General features: G+C 31.4%; 1 protein-coding gene across 2 annotated transcripts in view; it reads right to left on the reverse strand.

Moving 5' to 3' along the window:
- Positions 1-2,241: 2,241 nt before the first annotated feature.
- The window catches only part of LOC127726260 (large neutral amino acids transporter small subunit 1-like), a 38,233-nt gene continuing 20,381 nt past the window's right edge, over positions 2,242-20,093 (reverse strand). For both annotated transcript variants that reach the window (XM_052233565.1, XM_052233564.1), the window contains exons 3-10: positions 18,481-18,580; positions 14,287-14,331; positions 13,637-13,760; positions 11,514-11,617; positions 9,143-9,239; positions 8,529-8,678; positions 7,698-7,875; positions 2,242-6,805 (exon numbers count right to left, since the gene is read on the reverse strand). In XM_052233565.1, coding sequence (XP_052089525.1) covers positions 6,729-6,805; positions 7,698-7,875; positions 8,529-8,678; positions 9,143-9,239; positions 11,514-11,617; positions 13,637-13,760; positions 14,287-14,331; positions 18,481-18,580 — 875 coding nt within the window. In that variant the 3' untranslated portion in view covers positions 2,242-6,728. The remainder of the gene's footprint in view (positions 6,806-7,697; positions 7,876-8,528; positions 8,679-9,142; positions 9,240-11,513; positions 11,618-13,636; positions 13,761-14,286; positions 14,332-18,480; positions 18,581-20,093) is intronic.

The raw sequence follows: 20,093 nt of genomic DNA on the forward strand, positions 1-20,093 counted from the left end.
TTTCTCACGAAAGATTGACATTTTAAACATGAAGGTCTACAGACTGGGCTTTTCTTTCTCACGAAAGATTGACATTTTAAACATGAAGGTCTAAACTGGGCTTTTCTTTCTCACAGAAGATTGGCATTTTAAACATGAAGGTCTACAAACTGGGCTTTTCTTTCTCACAGAAGATTGGCATTTAAAACATGAAGGTCTACAAACTGGGCTTTTCTTTCTCACAGAAGATTGGTATTTTAAACATGAAAGTCTACAAACTGGGCTTTTCTTTCTCACAGAAGATTGACATTTTAAATATGAAGGTCTACAAACTGGGCTTTTCTTTCTCACAGAAGATTGACATTTTAAATATGAAGGTCTACAGACTGGGCTTTTCTTTCTCACAGAAGATTGACATTTTAAATATGAAGGTCTACAGACTGGGCTTTTCTTTCTCACAGAAGAATGACATTTTAAACATGAAGGTCTACAAACTGAGCTTTTCTTTCTTACAGAAGATTGGTATTTTAAACATAAAGGTCTACAGACTAAGCTTTTCTTTCTCACAGAAGATTGGCATTTTAAACATGAAAGTCTACAAACTGAGCTTTTCTTTCTCACAGAAGATTGGTATTTTTAACAAGAAAGTCTACAAACTGAGCTTTTCTTTCTCACAGAAGATTGGTATTTTAAACATGAAGGTCTACAAACTGAGTTTTTCTTTCTCACAGAAGATTGGTATTTTAAACAAGAAAGTCTACAAACTGAGCTTTTCTTTCTCACAGAAGATTGGCATTTTAAACAAGAAAGTCTACAAACTGAGCTTTTCTTTCTCACAGAAGATTGGCATTTTAAACATGAAGGTCTACAAACTGGGCTTTTCTTTCTCACAGAAGATTGGCATTTTAAACATGAAGTTTTACAAACTGGGCTTTTCTTTCTCACAGAAGATTGGTATTTTAAACAAGAAAGTCTACAAACTGAGCTTTTCTTTCTCACAGAAGATTGGCATTTTAAACAAGAAAGTCTACAAACTGAGCTTTTCTTTCTCACAGAAGAATGACATTTTAAACATGAAGGTCTACAAACTGAGCTTTTCTTTCTTACAGAAGATTGGTATTTTAAACATGAAGGTCTACAAACTGGGCTTTTCTTTCTCACAGAAGATTTGTTTTTTAAACATGAAAGTCTACAAACTGAGCTTTTCTTTCTCACAGAAGATTGGTATTTTTAACAAGAAAGTCTACAAACTGAGCTTTTCTTTCTCACAGAAGATTGGTATTTTAAACATGAAGGTCTACAAACTGAGTTTTTCTTTCTCACAGAAGATTGGTATTTTAAACAAGAAAGTCTACAAACTGAGCTTTTCTTTCTCACAGAAGATTGGCATTTTAAACAAGAAAGTCTACAAACTGAGCTTTTCTTTCTCACAGAAGATTGGCATTTTAAACATGAAGGTCTACAAACTGGGCTTTTCTTTCTCACAGAAGATTGGCATTTTAAACATGAAGTTTTACAAACTGGGCTTTTCTTTCTCACAGAAGATTGGTATTTTAAACAAGAAAGTCTACAAACTGAGCTTTTCTTTCTCACAGAAGATTGGCATTTTAAACAAGAAAGTCTACAAACTGAGCTTTTCTTTCTCACAGAAGATTGGCATTTTAAACATGAAGTTTTACAAACTGGGCTTTTCTTTCTCACAGAAGATTGGTATCTTAAACATGAAGGTCTACAGACTGGGCTTTTCTTTCTCACAGAAGAATTATGCAAATGGAATGATTTTGACAAACTTCAACTGAAATCCTATTTGACCTTCTTATCCTGTTATATAATATGGTCAGGTGACTTACCAAGAAGTTGATATTCATCGTGACACATGTTCTTGATAACAACCATGCCTAACTTTCTGACCTAATCATGTTTAATGGGATCAAATCTTAGGAAAAGGACTATGCAAGAAGTTCTGTAGTCGAACCTTCATATAAAGGTCACACCCAGGACCACAGAAAACTAGTCTTATAAGAGGAGTGAGCTTTGAAATGCATATTTATTACTAAAGAGGAATAACAAGAGTGTACTATGACAAGAACGGTTTTCACTTAATTGAGGTGACATTTTATAGCAGGTTTAACTGTATGTTCATATGCAGAAAACATAACAATCAGCATTTTTTTTATGAAATACTGTGTAAACCAGCTATAAACAGAACTCCATTAAGTCTCCTCTGATGTCAATAGATTACACATAATAGCAAACAAGACAGAATTTAAATACTTTTATTTCAATCAAAGTCACACCATTTGAGATTCAAAAGAAAAGCATTCTAATATAATAATAATAATAATAAAACAACACATCAAGAAAATATCATCAACAAAATTTACAACTTCAGTAAAACATAACAGAATAAAAATTGGCATGAGTGTACTGTAAAATCCAATGATCTAACATAACTAAATATGAGAATTATTCAATAATTCTTTTTGTTTTGTATAGAAAACAAAGATTTTACATTAAATAGCATCATGGCTCTGATTTACAATAAATGGGTCACAGTTCCAAGAATATCGATATTGGCTAATACAATTTTTAATTCAGAAATTATAGCTATGTTTTTATTATTGTGAAAGTTGTGATGGGATGTGTTTTGAAAAATAAAAAGTTGCATTTTAAAATTTTGATAGCATTGATTGTAGTAGTATTTCCTGAAATATCTCACATTTGCATCCCCCATTGGTCAACAATCACGATAATAAATAAACTCATCATAGATACCAGGATTGAAATTTTGCATGCATTAATTATACAAAGGAGTAAGTTCAGTAAGACCCCTTTTTGGCCCCAAAATATAGCAGTTTTACAAAATTGTTAAAATTTAAACTTTTAGCTATTAATTGGAAAGTAGAATACTTCTGCTATATAAATATGGGCTGTTTTTGACAATACAATGCACATATATCGGGTACTAGCATCATTAAGTCATGCTAAATTACTGAAATCTTCACAATTTTAGCATTTTAGTTAAATTTTAGACGGTTTTCGTCTTAAATGGAAGTGGCCGCATTTGTGTTCATTCTTATGATAATACATAACATATATAAAGGTTGAGAGTGAACACGGATGCGGCCACTTTCATTTTTGACAAAAACTATCTGAAAAGTGACATATTATGGCTTATTTGATAGATTTTTCATATTTAAGCTTGAATTTGAGTGCCTTTAATGATAAAATCAGTTCAAATCTTTCACAAAAACTAATTGAATCGACTGAAGTAGACACCTAAGTGTTTAAAAAGTGTCAACAATCTTTCATCAGATGAACCTGAAATTTGAGGCCAAAATCGGCTCTTACCGGACCTACTCCTTTACATTATCAATTGAAGGCTAGCCCAGAACCAACTGTTCCCATTGAAAGCATATATTTTTCTCTTGTATTTATTCTTTATTCAATTTTAAACAATGGAAAATAATGTAAACTATTATGCAGTTTCCTTATAACTTACTTATCTGTGATATATAATTACAATATAGACTTAGTACAACTACTTTTTATCAATTTGTTGTTAGACAATTGTCCATTGGTTGTATGGTATCAGGCTATTCCTGGAAAGTTCTATGGTGAGATCAGAATCCTTCTTCTCAAATAATACATGGTGTGGTCAGAACCATTCACATCAAATAGTATAGGGTGGTCAGAACCATTCACATCAAATAATATAGGGTGGTTAGATTCATTCACATCAAATAATATAGGGTGGTCAGATTCATTCACATCAAATAATATAGGGTGGTCAGATTCATTCACATCAAATAATATAGGGTCAGGATTTAGATGACTTGTAAGGAATCAAGTACTTTGTTTTTTAATACTATATACTTTCATTATAATTATAATACTATCAATCTTAATTTGAAAACAATCTATGTAAATGAGCTAAAAATATATAACAAATGGCCACAGATCATATTTACATTACATTACTGTAAAATGTTGATACAATTTCATATCGGCTAAAATATTATATTAAGGGTCTTTATTTGTAAAAAATAAACTACAGTTTCTAGATGATTGCTTTTAAAAACATACAGATCTGCTAACATATATGTTAACCCTGTATTACAGAAAACACAACAAAATAATGATTTAACAAATAAAATGAAGCGGATTGTGTGCACTGAATAGGCAGTTAAAAACACATGATATTTATATGATTTACTATTTTAAACAATGGACATTGTTACAATTAACCCCAAATTTTGTCTGTTAAAATGCAGTTAAATTTGTAAAACATATAAAACTTACTGACAGCATCAAGTTAACAAAATCTAAGTAACATATCTAAAACAGTCTAACAAATGTGACAATGTCAACACTGAAATAAGTTAATAAATAACACAGAATGACCTTGTAACAGACAACATTTTAACATTGTACCAAAAATGTATGAAATCTACATGATACTCAAATCTGTAAAAGGTTTATGATTTTGAACATTCCATAAAATAAGCTTCCATATATACATTTATTTGTGTGTCAAATCTAAAAAGCGTAAAAATACAACAAAAATTTCCAACACTTGTTTAATACAGCAAACAGCACAAAAATGTTCATACTTAAGGGTATTACCATTATTCCCTTTGAAGTATATACATTGTTATTTAAAACATTACATTGTATAGTTTTAATTACAGAATGGCAAATAGACGTTTTGAGCAACCAAATCCTGTATCTGTTACTACTACAGAGATATCTACTTCAGGAAAACTCTACTAATAACTAAATTATATCATAAAATGTCTACTTAATAAAATATGATTTAATACAAGTTAAACATTCTTAATACACATGTACAATAATATAGTACTGAATATAATAACTGAAATGTACTGCAATACTTGCTCATTATTTTGCTGAACCTTGAATTTTCTAACTTTACAATGAAAAACAAAAAAAGTGGCTAAAAAAATCACAAAGTATTTAAATGCTATACAGTTATTCAATTTTAAATGCTGGCCATTTCGGGATTAAATATAAATCCTTGTCATCAAAATGTTGTACTTGTAGTTAAAATACTCTAAATTCAGAAAAATTTTGAGATGGTTTTATTTTTGTGAAAATTGGGACGAAATGGGTGTTGCAAAAATAAACTAAAATTTTCAATTATTAAAGCCATAATTTGTATGCAGCATTTCCTGAAACTGAAATTATTTAATTTATTGACAGTTGAATAATTGCAAATAATAAATGCAAGCAAGAATATCTGAATTTACAAAACTTAAAACTGACAATTTGATGTTAAAATTTACACAATTATAATACAAGATATTTGATAAATTACATATTATGTTTAATTAAAATACTTGTTACTTACAATTTGATCTTAAAAATTTCAACTTCTATTATACAAGTCGTTTAATAAAGTATATAAATTATGATGAAATATTTCCATGAACAAAATAATGTCTGATTTTGTCATAAGTCATTCTCATTTTATGTAATTAACTTTTTACAAAGAGATCAATGGGAGCGATAAATTGAGTACCCTGACAAACAAGGCACAAAGTTCAAGGTATAAAAGCAAGATATCATTAATGCCACAGAAATAAAAACTGACTGCCAAGAAATAGCACAATAGTGTTGAAAGTGGCGTTAAACACCAATCAATCAATCAATCAATGCCACAGAAACAAATTTAAAACATATATCAGCATGATTAATCAGATTTATAACATATCCACAAAGCAAATGTGGACATTATAATGTGCTCAACACACAATATTTGCTGAAAACAATCTCTTTACTTCAAAAATGGTCAGATACAGTAATGCTGAGATGCTTACTGCAGGTTATTTTCTTAAAAGAAATTCAATGTGGAAAAACTCCATCTAAATTGAACTTTTACTTTTTGGTTATCATTCCTAATTAACCCCTTTTATCTTGTGTGTTAGGTAAAGAGTAATTGATATCAAAATAACAAACCAAAAATACCAAAATGTCCTTACAAATATTTAGTGTCAGGACATACAGCAAGTATGCTGAATCAACGAAGCATGAATCTGTCTTATAAGTTCCAATTTATGCAATCAGTCTTTTTAACTCCCTTTTCTCACAAACTGTATATGTTTGGCTATCTCTGATTAAAATATGGAGGCAGTGATTTTTTTGTCAAGGTATTTAAAGAAACAATTTGAGTAAAAATGCTCAAAAATCTAATTTCAGGGATTTCCAAAATTTTAATCCTTTTCTTATTAGAATTGTGAATGATGTCAAATCTGTTGAAATAACTAAGATTGGTTTGGCTGCCTTTCATGCTCATGCCCATTGTGTTGATAATAAAGGATGAGATGACTTGAACAGAAATAAGCATGTAAAGTATTGTGTCAACAGAAAAACAATGATGAAGATGAAACACCAAAACCATAACACCACTGCAAAAATATGTGGCTGCATGAACAAATTCTGAATAAAAATATAAAACTGCAATTTATAATGTATTTGGCAAAAATGGAAATAAATGAATTCATAACTGCAAAGCTGTAATCCTAATTCTTTAACATCAATCTATATCATGTATACAAATTCTATTTTTTATTAGAAAAAAAGAAATCAACCTTAAATGTTTTTGTTGGATGAACAACAAGTTTGGTTCCTCCTTTCAGGTAAATATTCCTTTCAGATCTTCATCATCTCCTTATCTTGATCATTGTTGATGTACAGTATATATCATCTGCCCTTTAGCACCTCATTCCTTAATCCCAGTCTACTGAATCAGGATTGTCAACAGGTAAAACTATCAAACATTTCTGTATCAATGTATTAATAGCATCTACAAATAAAGACAATATTTTCCTACTATAATCTTATTCATTATAATAAAACCATCTTAAGAAAAAAAGTTCACTGAATAATGAACATGTGTACTTCGTTAATGTTACCATCATGGTGAACTAACTTAAACCTGACATTTAACCTTTTACATACAGACTAACAGCCAGAAATAAAACAATATGACTCCAGAGCCTAAATAAATAGTTAAATGAAAAGTACCAGTAAAATTTGGAGAAGTAAAAGTTTTATTTTTTTCACTTTCGCCAAATTAACCTAATACCAAGTACGCAGCAAAATAAATTACCCTCAAGTGCTTGTTATATAATACATGTATGTTCAGTAGGGACCATTTCAAAATGTAAAAGATATTTGGCCCATAAATATAGCAAACATATCATATGTGAATTTACAATGGTATTGGAAGTTTTATAGGATCCACCATAAACTAATATCAATAGTCCTCATGTACACAAGATTTATTATAGAAATCCAATGATGAGTAATAGATAATGTAGCAGTATATTTCTGTAACAGTTCCATTTATATTTTCAAATGACATTTTTTATTTATGGTGACCTTCTGTTTCTTTCACATTATATTACTATCAACATGTATATTAAAAGGGACAAACTAAATCCTCAAATGATTTTTCAATTCCCAAGGCTAGACAAATATCCTTTTTTCTTTTTGCCTTTTGGTCCTCTTTGGTTTAATCAGCTCTTCAACATTTTGATTTGGTTTTGGACTCCCAAAATATTTTGGCTTTCAGCAGAACTGAAGAGACATTTATTGTTGAAATGTGGATCTGGTGCAGTAAATTTGTACCTTAAATGTCAGTGTATTTCATTAATGTTAAATATTTAAAATAATCAAACTGTATGAAAACTTACACATTTTTTGCTGTATAAATTTAGGTTTATTTTTCCATACAACACACACGATGTACATAACCAGTCCAAAGGCTACAAATCCTAAAGCCATCAAACTTTCTCTGGTTTTCTGGTAGAAAGTCAATGCAACAATCAGGAAACTGATGATACACAGAATTATAGGCAATAAAATAGGAAGCTGTCAAAAATAAAACAAAATTAATTGGCATTAAAAAGTGGCGGTTGAAATCTTAAAATTATCAATATATATATTTATTAATTTATGATTCAAAATCAATGTCCAAAATTTTGTAGCAATTGGTTTTTTGTCCAAATTTTTCGTCGTTAATCTCCATTTTTGTTAATAGGTGGACAATGTTTAAAGGAGGTTCAGCAATTTAACATAATTTTTAAAGGAGATCATAAATGTATCTTAACCTCAGTTTATTGGCAATTAGTTCCTCGCAGTATTTTCCTGCTGTTTTTATTCTTTGTTGATTTTACCCCAATGTTCTAATTTTGGAAAAAAAGGCTATGTTTGTTGGCAAGTCATGAGGCATACTATTTGATATTAACCACCTTAGGATTATGTAGGCTAAATTTGGTTCCAAATGGCAAAGTGGTTTCTGAGGAGGAAATTTCTATCACAGATACTTTATTGAGGCCATAAAACATGAGAGAAGTCAGTTCAACCAGCTGTAGTTTTATTTTTAGTCAAATATTTTCATTACAACTTATTTCTTTTTTTTAATAAATGAGCCAATAAACAATTGACTGAGACCTAGATAACTTTGTATAAATGAGCCAATAAACAGTTGACTGAGACCTAGATAACTTTGTATAAAACCTTACCCTGATTGGTCTTGGTAAGTCAGGTTCTTTGTACCTGAGGTAAACCTGTCCAGCAAACACCATTGTTAACACAGAGGCAAAACCAAATCCTTCCATCTCAATCAGGAAAAATATATCTCCTGTTGATGTGTAGATTAAGGTCATGACCAACTGAAGAAAATTAAACAAATACTGTTATTTTTTTTCTGCTAGAAAATATAATTTCATGAATTATTGCATTGCAACATCTTGATTGTGATTGTCATAAAGAAGGAAAGCTATGTAGTAGTTTTAACAATGTCTAAAGTCAAATTAGACTTTTTGTATAATGCATGGACAGCAGTTTAGCATTGTAATTAAAGGTCAAATATAGAGGTCAAAAGTCAAAATCTGATAATTCTCTAAGTCAAACGATAATTCTCAAATGGAACTTTCCCCTCCAGTCATCGAATTAAAATAAGAGCATCAGGAAATAAAATAAGAGGCCCCTAGTAGGGTAAGCATACTTAAAACAAAACAAATTTTGAAAATTGCCATTGTCAATACTTTCTTTTTAAACCATTTCATTAAGTAATCTTTAATTGGAATTGTGTCAATCTTTTTTTCTAGTACAGACTAAATTTTTCACAACTTACAATGACTAAAAGTGACGGAGAAGGAGTCAATCTTTTTTGTTGTATCATCCCCATGAAGGCTGGCAGCTGTCCTTTTGTTGAGCCAACATAGAATAATCTGAAAAGTCAACATATGGATTTATAATATCTATTTTTATACACTATATAGTACTATCACCAACATAATTATCTTACTTTTCCTATGGGGGTCTTTTCCTATACAATGGTATACACAGACATGCTGCTGGTATGGGTCACTCTTTCAGAATGCCAAATATATCAATGGGGTGCAATTTCATATAGATTATATATTAATGGGTGAAATTTCTATGTCAATGGGTCATAAATGTTCATTTATGCTAAGACTTCTGCAATAAACAGCTGCACCATGAGTGCATGATACACCCGTCTCTTTTTCAATAGATATAAACCAGTCACCAAAGTTTCATGAAACTGCTCAAGGCATTTTTCAGTAATTGTCCGAAAACTGGAAAATCCCCCTTTTTTAATGAATAAAAACCCATAACTCAGAAATGTAAAATCTAAAATTTATTGAATTCAAAAGGGAGCTCACATCAATAGACATAAACAATTCACCAAAGTTTCATGAAAACTGCTCAAAGCATTTTTGAGTAATTGTCAGAAAACTGGAAAATCCCCCTTTTTTAATGAATAAAAACCCATAACTCAGAAATGTAAAATCTAAAATTTATTGAATTCAAAAGGGAGCTCACATCAATAGACATAAACAATTCACCAAAGTTTCATGAAAACTGCTCAAGGCATTTTTGAGTAATTGTCCGAACTCTGGAAAATCTCCCCTTTTTAATGAATAAAACTCCATAACTTGGAAACGTAAATAAAATTCATGAAAATCGAAAGGGAGCTCACATCAATAGATATAAACAATTCACCAAAGTTTCATGAAAACTGTTCAAAGCATTTTTGAGTTATTGTCCGAAAACTGGAAAATCCTCCTTTTTTTAATGAATAAAACACCATAACTCGGAAACATAAAATCCAAAATTTATCTAAAAGGAGCTCACGTCAATAGATATATAAACAATTCACCAAAGTTTCATGCAAATTGGTTAAAGCGTTTTTGAGTTATTGTCTGACATGTTGACGAAGGGCGGACGGACAGAGGTATACCATAATACGTCCCTTAAACAGGCGTATAAAAACGGTGTTAAATCTTTTTATGTAATTAATATGAATGATTCGTGTGGTTAACATCTAATTAAAATGTCATATATAGATATAAGAAGATGTGGTATGAGTGCCAATGAGACAACTCTCCATCCAAGTCACAATTTATAAAAGTAAACCATTATAGGTCAAAGTACGGTCTTCAACACAGAGCCTTGGCTCACACTGCACAGCAAGCTATAAAGGGCCCCAAAAATTACTAGTGTAAAACCATTCAAACGGGAAAACCAACGTTCTAATCTATATAAAAAACGAGAAACGAGAAACACTTATGAACCACATCACCAAACAACAACTACTGAACATCAGATTCCTGACTTAGGACAGGTGCAAACAATTGCAGCAGGTTCAAACGTTGTACAGATTGTATGTCTAGCTGATATATATGAATGTGTTATGATTTTCCTATGAAATATATTTATGGGTAGGGATTTTCGCAAGTATCAATATATAAACGAGGGTGGTTTTTAAACCCCAGCTGAACTGTACCTACATTTGTATGTTGAGACCCTCCCCCCTCCCCCGACTTCCCCTCAATCTTCATGTTCAGATATAGGATCAGCAGTCAAGCCATGTCTATAAAAATGTTTTCCACAGTATATATTCTATCTAAATAATGGTCATTAAGAATGTTTGCACCACTGGACAAAATAGTTCATGAAAGAAATGACTCAAAAAGAAAAATCTAATACACCAAAATGAGCCTTATAAATTTGATCTACTGTCATGACTGTGGATTCACTTCTTTTTGTGGATTGAGGAAATATTGTATTCTATTGGATATTTGATTTAGTGGTTTTACTGAAGTCTGATTACAAGCCAATAAAAATTTTGTACTTCGTTGAACATTTAAAATAGAAGTTCATCTATAGTGGTTTGTGTTGCTTAGTTTTTGGTTTTCTATGTTGTGTTTTGAATACTGTTGTTTGTCTTTTGGTCTTTTTCTTTTTTTGCCATGGCATTAATTTATTTTTCATCTATGAGTTTGAATGTCTCTTTTGTATCTTTTGGCTCTCTTCTACATGAAAATTGGTATTCCAAAAATATTTGTTTAAATGAATCCCCAGTAACTGTTATGAATACAGCAAATCAAATCAAATGTATTTGAGAATATTATAAAGATAATAAATACATTTCTTGTCTGACCATTATCTAGTTAACATTGTACATATTTATTTCTTACCTAGAGAAACCTAATGCACATCCATTCATGGTTCCACATACAGAAATGGCTATTAATACTGGCATTAACCAGGCCATAACTCCCATGGTATGTTCTCCAAAGGTCTGAAATAATACACAGAACTAAACTTATATAAATTTACATTCAAATATAACCAACACAAGATAACCATTTTATGGAATTTTACATGAGCAATCTACTGAAAACAAATGATTTAATTCTTATCATAAAATTAACTTTCAAATAAGACGCTCTTCTTTCACTTTGTAAACAAACCCATGTTCTAATTATGGGGTGCATGTGCATGACATCACAAAATAAATTGCAATATCAGAGATCAAAATGGACATTTTAGTTGCTGTTCCTCGCTAGGGAATTAAATCATGCTTAAAGTACAAAAAAGTAAATTAACATGTAATTGTTCATTTTTTTATTGTGAAACAGTTGTTTTTCAAGAATGTTTTTGCTTCATAAAATCGAAATATGTGCCTTTAGAACATGTCTTTTAGGTCCGCTTAGAAGTACAAAAGTTTTGAACTTTCCTATCAGAATAGAAATAATTCTACCATGCCATTCTCTATGTTCATTTAAACAAGGGTAGACATTCTATTTCTCATTATTTAACACCTGTCTTAAGCTTGGTATAAAGATATTGACAAATATTATGCCTACCCATGTTATAATGAGCATAGATCATGGCAAGAAAGAATTAGTAATAATATCAGACTTCTTCTACATTTCACACAAATTGATCCTGTAAGAAATACAAAACCCAATGCATTTTTTATGCACCTGTCCTAAGTCAGGAGCCTGGAGTCGGTTTCACAAAAAAACTTACGACTAAGATTGATCATCAGTCATGAACAATTCAGTATACTTACCATCAATCTTAGTTGTAAGTTTTTTTTGTGAAACCGACTCCTGTTGCTCAGTGGTTGTCGTTTGTTGGTGTGGTTCATAGGTGTTTCTTGTTTCTCTTTAGAGTAGACCATTAATTGGTTTTCCTGTTTGAATTGTTTTACACTTATTATTTTGGGGCCCTTCATAGCTTGCTGTTCGGTATGAGACAAGGCTCTGTGTTGAAGGCCGTACTTTGACCTATAATTGTTAACATTTTATACATTGTGACTTGGATGGAGAGTTGTCTCATTGGCACTCATACCACATCTTCTTATTTATATAGTAGGCAGATTTTTTTCAGAATTTCCACCCACCCCTTAGTTCAACATGTTGAAATTAAAAAGGACTGCAGTTAGAGGCTGAATAATCAAGAATATGAGGTATTAACTCAATACAAGCAACTCCATTCTTAACTTGTCTGATTCAACTCAATACAAGCAACTCCATTCTTAACTTGTCTGATTCAACTCAATACAAGCAACTCCATTCTTAACTTGTCTGATTTAACTCAATACAAGTAACTCCATTCTTAACTTGTCTGATTCAACTAAATACAAGCAACTTAACTTGCCTGATTCAACTCAATACAAGCAACTCCATTCTTAACGTGTCTGATTCAACTAAATACAAGCAACTTAACTTGCCTGATTCAACTCAATACAAGTAACTCCATTCTTAACTCGTCTGATTCAACTCAATACAAGTAACTCCATTCTTAACTTGTCTGATTCAACTCAATACAAGCAACTCCATTCTTAACTTGTCTGATTCAACTCAATACAAGCAACTCCATTCTTAACTTGTCTGATTCAACTCAATACAAGTAACTCCATTCTTAACTTGTCTGATTAAACTCAATACAAGCAACTCCATTCTTAACTTGTCTGATTCAACTCAATACAAGTAACTCCATTCTTAACTTGTCTGATTCAAGGTTGTTAAGAGCTTACAACAGTCCATCTTTGAAAAGCTTATGGTAACCACAGAATGTCAATATTTGTTGCTAAGTTACTATTTCATTGATATTTACTATGCATTTCTTGGAATCGTCCTAAACATGTATGAAACATCTGCCACTGGATGCAACCAACAATCAATCATTCGTATTGGTATATGTAAAAGTATGGATATTAGGCTAAACTTGTAGATGTTTTATCATTGGACGGTTGTCTCATTGGTTTATACCCTATATTTTTCTATATTTATACAATATATATACAAACCACAGCTACAGCTGGAGACGACAACATCTGTGCTGGGGTCAGGACGGCTACATAAGCTACATTGGCAATTAAGTAGGTTACTATAACTATCACCATGGAAATCAAAATTGCACGAGGAAGATTTCTGAAAGAAAGAATACATGTTGAGACTGTAATTCTGAACTTAAGAATTGAAATACTTTGAGTTTATTTTTCACACCAACAAGAAACTCTAATCCAACGAAGTGGGAGTTTATGATATTATCAGTTAGTTTCTAGGCTTTAACTAGTTTTGTCCATATCCTGTAAAATGATTTTATAAGATAAGACACTCTAGAATATAGTTGACCTATTGCTTATAGAATCTGAGAATCAGAAATAACCATGAAAACTAAACATTTACCAATGAACCATGGAAATGAGGTCAAGATCAGATGAAATCTGCCAGTCAGGCATGTACACCTTCCAATCATTCCACACACTAAATATAGTTGACCTATTGCTTACAGTATATGAGATACAGATCTTAACTTTGACTTCCAATTTCTGTGTGTTTGCCTTTTTACTTTTCCTGAAGAAATTTTGACTGAGGTAGAACCTAGCAATCTATTTTAACTGGGCATGTCATAAGGTAAGTAAAATTGTGTACAAGGGTATCAGTTAATACTTACTTGTGTGGATCTACAAGTTCTCCTACTAAAAAGTTTAAGTAACTCCTGAAATAAAATGTAGAATAACATTATGTATATCTGTTGAAAATAGGGATTTCTGATACTTTTTCTATTGGGAAGAACTGGCTGTTTATATTCACACCACTTACTAGTAAAATGTAAACTGATTTCTGTTTTGATTGACTAAATGGATGGGCTACAATGAAGAAGTCCATAACACAAAATTTTGGTAAAAAATACCTATTGACATGTTGATAAATGGCATTGCATTACCTGCATTTCATTATATATATATTATTTGGAATCGCCAATGGCAGTCAGCAGGGTTTTAGAACATCCGTTGTTCGACCTGTTAGTCAAATGCGTTTTGTTCAAATATACTTTTTCACTTTTTTGGTCTTTTGGAAAATGTTGTTTGTGCTGTATTTAGACCCCTCTACCAAGAAATTTGTTTTGCATGCACACATATAAAAATTGCGGTTTTTATCCAACTCAATCAAAAGTTTGACCATTGTTTTCAATTTAGACTTATATATACATGTATATATACACAACTGATTTATACATAGCAGATTATTTGTTCATTTAAATCAAACTGAAAATATTGTGATAACTAAGCAACTCATTTATCTACAATTATAAAAGTATCTATATATAATCAAATAGTTTGCCTCATCTTAAAATTGGCTAAACAAGCATTCTGTGAGTATTGCATGGCAATACATAGTCCCTAACCAGTTAAAAATTCATTGTACTGGAACAAAATGCTAACTTGATCTATAACTTGTCATGGTGTAAACTATATGACAAATATTAAGTCAATATCTTCAAGTATGACGAAAAAAGTGTGGAAAACTGATTATTTAAGTGAATTCTCTAAGTCCAAGGACTATAACTCTGAAAAAAATCATCAGACCGGAAAAAAATTTGAACTTGATCTGTAACTTGTCATGATAAAACTATATATCAATTATCAAATCAATATCTTCAAGCATGACAAAAAAAGTGCGGAAAACTGATTATTTGAGTGAATTTTCTAAGTCCAAGGACCATAACTCTGCACAAAATCATCAGACCGGAATAAAATGCGAACTTGATCTGTAACTTGTCATGATAAAACAATGGAAAACTGATTTGACGGACGGACGGACGGACGGACAGAGACAGACAGACGAACGGAGTGCAAACCTAAAGTTCCCTTGACGAAGTCGGGTAGGGGATAATAAACCATGTTATATAATAACTTAGCTAAACGGAAATGAACTTCAGTGTAAAAAGGATTGACATAACTGAGTTCCTTATAAAATTGAATGTTAAACCTGTTACACATCAATGAAGTGTAAAATGTAGGTCAGAGTGACCTGACCTACTTTTTAACAACAACATAAAAACTTTCAAACTACCCTAATTTCAAAGTCCATGAAGCTCAGAGAGGTACCAATCATAAAATTGAGAATAAAATAGAATACATAGTTGGTATATCTTATTTTGAATTCATGGAACATTATAAAGTTAATGAATCACTAGCCAAGGGTTACGATCCACTTCCCTCCTCTCCATCCTTGGCAGATAAAGCCAACATTTGTGATAACAATGTTGCGCCATCTCTCGGTAGATTTAAGTCACGCCCATTCCGAATACATTATTCTTGACCAATGGTAGCACTTGAACTCTTCAATTTGGAGGTAAAAACACGGTAGCGTCTAGATTCTACACACTTGGTAAAGCAGGAAACGAAAATATACGTTGACATTCATGCATTTGTGCAAGAAACATACACAGGAACTTCTATTAGTTGATTAAAAACATTCAAATTGTCACTAAATATAGTCGTATGTTTAGGGATGTAAAGACCTATTGCACAATAAGCATGTGGCAATTGTTTATATACACTTTCTACATTTACACGTGATCATGTTATGGGCGCTTTTTGATTGGATGCAGCGAGTTTCAACTGCAACCAATGAAAATCATTACCTTGTGTCTCCGAAATTCTATCTCAATCCGCCAAGGGTGGAGAGGAGGGAAGTGGATCGTAGCCCTTGGCTAGCGAAGATGTGAATGATACTGCTCGATTTAATTTAAATGATTTTTTTTCTCTCTTAATTTTTTAAATCAATGTATTAAACCTTTATTTCTATTATTTCTGAAGTTATATTACAAATCTGACTCAAAATATAATATGTAATAAATTTGTTGAGACAGATGTATCAAAATCATTTATTTATAACACATTCATGATAATAGACCATCGATCTATATGTCAAAAGTTCATGTGAAAATGACTTTTAATCCTGATTAGTCTGAATGAACAATAAAATACAATGTTGTAAATATATAAATCCATAGTGTCATTGTAATAAACACAAACTAAATACAAGTGATTTAAATAAGAACTACAATTTTTTATCAACAAATATACGGTTTTAGTTCTCAAGGGTCACTCTCAAAGATTTCTAAAAGAAATGTATAAATAAAATGAGGAGAAATATTTCTCATTATTCTAAATAATATGGAAAGCAAATTCCAAAATTGACCTTTTCCAGCATGATTTTTATTCAATCAATAATTGTAGAAACTTCATCACAAAAGGGATATCACATCCTAATTTTGATAAGGACGTTATATATAGAGCCCATACATTTAGATACAATCCATGTGAACTTATTGATTTTTTTAATAAACTAATGAAAGCTGATCATTTTATATGCTCTTAGTTACTTAAACTACTTTTTTTCCCCTTTCTTGAGTTTTTTTTTGGTGTGTTCTTGGTGCCATCTGATGAGTCAAGTCTTTTTTAAATAATTGTTGTAGCTTGTTATTATGTTTTACTGTTATAGCACGGTTGAGCGACCACAAACACGTTAACAGTGCCATCTTCTGTATGAGTCTGTTCCAAGTCAGGAGCCAGTTATTCATTAGTTGTTGTAGGTTGGTGTCTGTCACATTTGTTTTTAGAATAAATCATGCTGTTTGTTTTTCTTTACTATCAGTATGGGTTTTGCTTATGGCTGAAGACGGTAATGATAAACTAGATGTGTCAGAACGACACGAATGGCCCCATCTCAAAAAGTTGAAAAATTTGCAATTTCAACAACACATGTGGACACAAACATGCATGGATAGTATCCAGCTCTCAAGACCAATACTAGTTTGATGAAAAATGTCCTTGATCAATGAGTAGTTAAATTTCAAACTATCAGCAAACAGGAAGTGGATGTACTGCAGACAGAGTTCTCGAAAAGTGGTGGCACGAAGGTTTTGACCACCAAAATTTCCAAAGGACTGCCACAATTATTGTAATTGGCAATAGAAATATTAGTGAGGACCAGCAGATTTTCTACAAGGACCACCAGGCGAAAAAAGATTTCGAGAACTCTGCTGCAGATCTAACAAGATGTGTTGAAACGACATCAGTATAGCAGAACGAAACATAAACTTGATCTGTAACTCATCATGGTAGACTCGCATATCAATAATCAGCAGAAAATCTGAAGGCGTATAGAAAAAAGTCAGTATAACTGTGATTTTCAACAATTTTCAAAGTCCAAAACCCGTAATTTCGGCAAAAATCAGCAGAGCGGAACGAAACTTAAACTCCATCTGTAACACATCATGGTTAACTCACATACCAAAAATCAGCCAAATATCTGAAGGTGTTTAGAAAAAAGTCTGGATAACTGTGATTTCAAAAATTTATCAAAGTCCAAAGTCCGTAATTTCGGCAAAAATTAACCGTGTTAACAGAGCAGAACGAAACTTAAACTTGATCTGTAACTCAACATGGTTAACTCACATACCAAAAAATCAGCCCAATATCTGAAGGCGTATAGAAAAAAAATCTATATACCATTTTTGTGGTTCATAATATGAAACTTGGTGTTTCAAGGAAACTTAATAAGTTTCCTGGTTTACCAATAATAAAAGTGGAAATACAATGCTTTTCTTTAGAGTTTCTGTTAACCCTACAGACCCTAATCTTTAGTGTCTAGTCTTAAGATTATTTTGTCATTTTTGAACTCAAACTGTTTCCCTTTTTTAAACCAGTTTTTTAAAAATCTATTGGAAAACTAAAACTATTTGTCTACCTATTGACCCTTTTTATTTTTTAGCATGTTTGAAGAAACACAGAGATGGTAATAATGTTTGTCTTTATATGACTTCAATATAATATTGACATAACTGAATTCTTACCATCCACTGTATGCCCAGAATCCAGAATAGAATGAAATAGCTATAGCTCCTGCACTGAAATCACTTCCTTCAAATGGATTCTTAAAATTCTCAGTTTCACCTGAAACAATACTGTAACATGAGTAATGTACAATAGAGTCATGCACAAGAACACCTAGAACAATACTGTAACATGAGTAATGTACAAGAACACCTGAAACAATACTGTAACATGAGTAATGCACAAGAACACCTGAAACAATACTGTAACATGAGTAATGCACAAGAACACCTGAAACAATACTGTAACATGAGTAATGTACAATAAAGTGATGCACAAGAACAACCATGTGTAATTATATGAGACTCACATCCCTTACTAAAACTGCTTCAATTAATTTCACCCTGGTTCCATCTTTTGTCTATTATACATAATACATCTCTGCACCAAACCAAGATTGATTGATTTTTGGTGTTAAACACTACTTTAAGCACTGTTGACTATATCATGGTGGCCAGTTTTTAAAGGTAGATGATGCAATTTTGTTTAACAAATAATACTTGATTGATTGACTGTTGCTTACTTAATGTCCAGTGGTAGGGGTTTCATAATCTTTCATGCAGACTAATACTTTTCTCATTTTTAGGCAAACTTTTTATATATATATATACTATGAATACTTTGACTTTGAGATGAAGTACAGCAACAAAAGTGCAGTACCTTTGCTTTATGTTTTGTCGAGAGTATGTAGGGATTTAGTGTCAATAATGAATACAACAGATCCTGTCTTTTTTTATCAAAAAGTTTTATTTTATCATCTGAACTTCAATTAACTAATACATCAGGCTGTTACATTGTATCTACATACAGCTGTATACAAATCAATAGATATGTATGTTATCAATGGAGCCATGTCATTAAATGGACAGGTTTTACATTTGTATTTAGGAATGTAATAAATATATATACAATATAGCCCAACCTGTAAAAAAGTGCATAGTTGTACAGATTTAGAATATTTATAATTTATTTATATGTAATGAATTGAGTTGTCTAATCTTTAAACAAAAAAGTACCATTTAAGTCTTATTTCCTTAACAAAAAAGTATTAAATTTAACTGGAAAATCAGGAATTTATTATTAAGAGTCTCATTTATAACAGTAACAAAAATTTTAAGAAGTTTACCGAAGAATGTAATCTTCTCAAAGAGAGAAGCCTTTCAGATTATTATTTTTGTGGTTTGTTTGTAATCTTATGCTTTAAATAGCCTGCATTAATGGGAGGGAAAAAAACAAAATTAAGGAATTAATTTAAGACAATATGAATTTTAAAAAGTTGTTTTGTATAATTGACTGATTGAACAAGTTTATACTCACAAAGTCAAATGACTGTGAACAAGGCTATCAGTCAAATGACTGTGAACAAGGCTATCAGTCAAATAACTGTGAACAAGTTTATACTCACAAAGTCAAATGACTGTGAACAAGGCTATCCAGCTGGGTTAAACTTCAGCATTAGCCCATGCAGGCCAATGAATGTTGAGGTCCGCCAGGAATTTATTATTAAGAGTCTCATTTATAACAGTAACAAAAATTATAAGAGGTTTACCGAAGAATGTAATCTTCTCAAAGA

This window comes from Mytilus californianus, unplaced genomic scaffold, assembly GCF_021869535.1.
Source record: "Mytilus californianus isolate M0D057914Y unplaced genomic scaffold, xbMytCali1.0.p SCAF_17, whole genome shotgun sequence".
In the NCBI taxonomy this organism is placed as follows: Eukaryota; Metazoa; Mollusca; class Bivalvia; order Mytilida; family Mytilidae; genus Mytilus; species Mytilus californianus.